This window comes from Octopus bimaculoides, chromosome 1 (assembly GCF_046866305.1).
Source record: "Octopus bimaculoides isolate indiv1 chromosome 1, ASM4686630v1, whole genome shotgun sequence".
NCBI lineage: Eukaryota > Metazoa > Mollusca > Cephalopoda > Octopoda > Octopodidae > Octopus > Octopus bimaculoides.
Window position 1 is genome coordinate 161,233,035 of NC_142928.1, and position 5,558 is coordinate 161,238,592.

A 5,558-nucleotide genomic window follows, 5' to 3' on the forward strand; every position below is an offset into this window, starting at 1 on the left:
ACGAACTAATTAAAAGGACCTCCGTCTCGGAGCAACGGCGGCTACACCAACTCTTAATTTCCGAAGAGTTGGGAGATAAAACTCCGTCGCAACTATTACGACGGATGAAACAACTGCTAGGTGATCACACCTTGCCAGACGGGGTATTTAAACAGATATTCCTGAAACGTCTGCCTGCCAACACACAAGTGATACTGGCATCTACGAAAGAATCGGCTTCTGTCGATGAACTGGCCGAGATAGCAGATCGAATCGCTGAGGCAGCCAACCCCTTCTCGACAATGGCGCCAATATCTTCCACCAATCCTTTTGCTACTTCTTCGGATTCGTCGGAAATGCTGGAAGTACGTGCACTCCTGACTCAACAAGCAGCGCAGATTCAGACACTCTCAGCGCAATTGCAAGAGCTGACATGTCGCAGCCGCTCACCGCACAAGAACAACCAACCCCGACGCTTTCATAGAAGACGTTCGAGGAGCCCTAGCGTCAATCGGCGGTTTCCTCGGCAAAAACGCGCTTTCCTGCAATCCATCCTGTTCTTTCCACAGACATACTCCTGCTGGCCCGGGAAACGAGCAAGCCAGGTTGTAGGGGCGACGGTCGCTCCTGGCGCAGGTAAACAAAGTCGCCTTTTCTTCGTTATGGACCATACTACAGGTACCCGTTTTCTCGTGGACACTGGAGCTGAAGTTAGCATCATCCCCGTCTCACTAACCTCGGGACATAGGAAACAAACACCAACCTTTCTTCAGGCAGTGAATCAATCCCCTATTCAGACTTTTGGCGAGCAATCCCTCACACTAAATTTAGGCCTTCGTCGCGCTTTCCAGTGGATTTTCGTTGTGGCAAAATTACCCACTCCTATCATAAGTGCTGATTTTTTACACCACTTCGGCCCCTGGTCGACGTCAAAAAACGTAGACTCGTTGATACAACGACCGACCTCACTGTACGCGGTATAACCGCACGTATGTCCACAGTAGGTCCAGTCATGTTACGGAAAGAGACCAGCCGATTCGAAGCACTCCTCCGTAAATATCCGGACATCACCCGACCACTATTTAAACACAAGGACGTCAAGCACGGGATTACGCACCATATTGAAACCACCGGACCACCTGTTGCCTCGCGACCGCGAAGACTACCTCCAGACCGCCTGCGGGTCGCTAAAGAAGAATTTCAACATATGTTAGATCTGGGGATAATTCGACCATCCAGCAGCAGTTGGTCCAGTCCGCTACATTTGGGCCTAAGAAAGAGACGAACGGCTGGCGTCCATGCGGAGACTTCAGAGCCCTCAACAAGGCTACAGTGGCCGATACTTATCCGATTCCGTACTTGCAGGATTTTTCTGCTTCGCTTAACGAAGCACAAATTTTTTCAAAAATCGACCTAGTGAGGGCCTATAATCAGATACCCGTCGAACCCGCCGATGTTCCTAAAACGGCAATTTCCACGCCTTTCGGACTATTCGAGTTTTTGCGGATGCTTTTCGGTCTCCGTAACGCAGCGCAGACATTCCAGCACTTTATGGATACCGTAACTAGGGACTTACCTTTCGTTTATGCATACATCGACGATATATTGGTAGCTAGTAAATCCGAAGCCGAACATGAAAAACATTTAGAGCAAGTATTTCAGCGGTTAAATGACTACGGCATCGTAATCAACACAAGTAAGTGTATTTTTGGTGTCTCGTCTCTACCTTTCCTCGGCCATATCAGTGACAAGGACGGAATCCGGCCCCTACCCAAAAAGGTGGAGGCGATAGTCGATTTCCCCATTCCTATGTCACTTCGGAAACTACGCGAATATTTGGGTGTGATTAACTTCTACCGGCGTTTCCTACCACACTGCGCCGAGGTGGCTCAGCCACTTACCGATGTACTGCGCAACAAAACAAAGAAGAGACAGGCCATAACGTTAAGCGACGAAGAGCTGGCCTCTTTTAATAAACTAAAAGATATGCTAGCTAAGGCCATGATGCTAGTCTACCCCAAACCAGGTGCCCCACTCTGTTTACTAGTTGACGCGTCCATGTCCGGAGTCGGAAGTGTCCTTCAGCAGTTTGTTAATGGTATGTGGCAACCATTATCGTTTTTCTCCAAGAGACTTCAACCTGCGGAGATGAAATATAGTACTTTTGGACGTGAGCTACTGGCTGCGTATCTGTCCGTAAAACACTTCCGCCATATGTTAGAAGGATCCGTTTTCAGCATTTACACGGACCATAAGCCGCTGGTATATGCATTCAGGAAGAAACCCGACTGCCATTCTCCTAGAGAAATCCGTCACCTCGACTTCATCGCACAATATTCCACAGATATTCGACATATCAAAGGAGCTAACAACACAGCAGCAGACGCGCTTTCACGCGTCCACTTTAACGCTCTGCACGCCCCGGAGACAATCGATCTCGAGCTGATCGCGGCAGATCAGGAAAACGACGAAGAGCTTAGTAGGCTACGGAATTCGTCGTCCCTCAAATTCCAGCTGTTACCATTATCTTCTTCTACCTCTCATATATGGTGTGATACATCCACTGGCCATGAACGTCCTTACGTCCCCGAACAACACCGACGAAGTGTTTTCACTGCCCTTCACTGCCTATCACACCCCGGCATTCGTGCCACACAGAAGATAATAAGAACTCGTTTTGTGTGGACGAACGTTAACAAGGACATTCGCGCTTGGGTTGAGAGTTGCGCTGCCTGCCAAAAGGCGAAAATACAGCGACATGTAAAATCACCTCTCGGCACTTTCACAACACCGGACGCACGTTTTCAACACATCTACTTGGATATAGTCGGACCTCTACCACCCTCTCAAAACTATACGCACCTCTTAACCTGCATCGACCGCTTTTCTCGATGGTCCGAGGTTTTCCCTCTGTCCGATATTTCAGCGGAAACCGTCGCTAAAGCGTTGATATCACACTGGGTATCGCGCTTTGGTGTCCCCGCGACCATCACGACAGACAGAGGACGGCAATTCGATTCGCACCTTTTCAGTGAACTCACAACAGCGTATCACCCAGCGGCAAACGGCATGATAGAGAGATTCCACAGGCAATTAAAAGCAGCCATACGTGCATGTCCAGATATAACCAACTGGATGGAATTCCTTCCTCTTATTCTGCTCGGTATCCGTATATCTGTTAAGGATGACATCGGTCACTCTCCGGCTGAGTTAGTTTACGGCACCACTCTGGCCCTGCCTGGGCAAATGATTGCTCCAGTTCCTCCAAGGGATATTCCTGATCCTACATTTTATGTACATCGTCTACGCGCACATATGTCCCATCTCTCACCTAACGCACCCCGTTCGCAGAAAACCGACACTTATGTTCCCTCGGACATTAACCAATGGATGCACGTTTTTATCCGGAACGATAGAATACCATCGCAAATTCGTCCACCGTATTCTAGACCCTACAAAGTACTACAGAGAAAGGAAAAATACTTCCTCGTTGACAGAAATGGCAAGCCAAATACTATTAGTATTGATCGACTTAAGAAAGCTATCGTCGAACCCGAATTCTCCGCATCATCGTCCACTCCGAACAAAACCGACACAGTTTCGTCAACACCTCCTGCAAGTACTTCAACGTCCTCACAGCACCCTCGAACAAGAAGCGGACGAAGAGTCCGCTGGCCAGCGAAATACATACAAGTTTGCTATTTCAAAAAGATTCCAGGTGAGTGATTTACAGGCACCAATGCTTTAATTTCCACACGAACAGCTACAAGATTTTTTTTTTTTTCTTTCAACTGAACATTTTATTCATGAACTGAACATTTTATTCATGAACTGAACATTTTCATCACGAACAGAACATTTATTCGTAACCTGAATTTTTTGTCTGCATGCCTTCTCAATTTGATCCATATTCTTTTTCTTCTCGTTTGCTTTGAAAATGCTTGTATTGTTGCACACACACACCCGCATGCACCTTTTCCTCAGTGCCTGGCCTGGCACATGCATCTGCACACATGGTCCATAAACACACAAGAATACTAACTCTGTCACATTCATGCACCACACATACCTTTCTCGTCTGTTTACACATGCTCTGCGCTTATGTTTAGACATAATTTCCCTCCGTTAGACCCTTGTTTGGTCACGTAATTAACAGAGAAAATGATCTGTCTCGCGCATCACTTCAGCATGCTTACACTGTCGTCCCTGCTAACTCAGCAATTAACCACGGCAACAGCACCAGACGCATTTCACTTCGGGCATTTCACCTTCAAGGCATTGCACACACTGCAACCCTGCAGGAAGATCTTTCATATCATGGATTGAGAATGCACCCACTCGCTCCCCTGAGCTCAATTTTGAAACGTGCCACTGCTCTCCTGTATACGCCCTCACGCGCACACACGCGCCCTTTTGCTGTACTGCCCAGTCACTGACTGCACACATTTTTGCACGCAAAGCGACACTGTTCCGTATACACTTCAACGATCCCCTCTCCTGATATGCAAAATCTCTCCTCAATCATTCCAGGGCATTTATCATACATTTCTTTGTTTCCTTTCTTCGTTCGCTTCCCTCCCAGGAAGCTTACTGGCGAGGAGAGTGATATAGGAACCTGGCAGGCGTGAAGTGGATTCGATCCACTTTACCCATATTTGAATAGCTAGGCCGAAGCGGTCTCCACCACTTGACCCTTTTCTGACCTCTTCTGCTCCATCTAGAATTGAGGTAAACAAGCTAAATCCTTTGCACTCACTGCCCTGCTTCATGGCTATAAAAACAGGACACTCCAAGAAAACTTCCTTTTTCTCTCTTTAGTCACCAGCGGTGACGCCTCGACAGCTTGGTCGCTGGTCGGCGGCGACTGGACATCTGAAGCCATGGACACAAGCAGGCATACGAGCTAGTAATTCCTTTTCTCTATAACACTACCATCTCTCTCTATACAATTACTGCTATAAAAGAAGGTACATGCAGATACAGGCCTAAATCCTTAACCTTGCATGTTTTATATACTACTAGCAGAAATACCCGGCGTTGCCCGGGTTAAAGAGAATACTGAAATCTAAAAACGCCGTCTAGACTACGCAGCCCTCAACTGTTAGTAGCTACGATACCATATTTCTACATTAATAACTCTCCAATCCATGCCAGCACGGAACATAGACATTAAGTGGAATGCTAGAAGAAAGTTTTCAACTCATATGTATATAAAGTAAATACACGTAATTCAGAAACCCGTTTTCTGTATTTTATTTCGTAACCAAACAAACAGGTACAGATTATAAATAATGAAAGACCAATTTTGGTGATTCATTTGACAGAGGTAGTAGAGAGACAATGCGAGGATAAATCTGAGGTTGGATCTTGAAAGTTTGGATGAATGCTGCCTCAGTTAAATCTCTTGTGGTTCCAAATGATGTCATCTGTAGTACAGCGTCGTATTGTCTAATTTTGTTTTGCAAATGTTAGGAATCTTGGTCAGTTGATGATAACAGTTTCTTCAATAGCTCTGGAGGTTGGGGATTGTGGAATTGTTGGGAATGTTTTTAACTTTGGTGTTATATGTATTGCTTGAA

At 46.4% G+C, this 5,558-nt stretch overlaps 1 protein-coding gene across 1 annotated transcript; it reads left to right on the forward strand.

The window, feature by feature from the left end:
- The first annotated feature begins 2,831 nt into the window (after positions 1-2,831).
- LOC149137836 (uncharacterized) lies at positions 2,832-3,878 on the forward strand. The gene has a single exon (XM_089346953.1). It carries the CDS (start codon positions 3,049-3,051, stop codon positions 3,703-3,705), a length of 657 nt encoding a protein of 218 aa, XP_089203079.1. The 5' UTR covers positions 2,832-3,048; the 3' UTR covers positions 3,706-3,878.
- Positions 3,879-5,558: the final 1,680 nt, after the last annotated feature.

What these genes read in the sequence shown, in the direction of transcription:
- LOC149137836 (XM_089346953.1), top strand. Translation starts at nt 3,049, where the DNA reads ATGATAGAGAGATTCCACAGGCAATTAAAAGCAGCCATACGTGCATGT.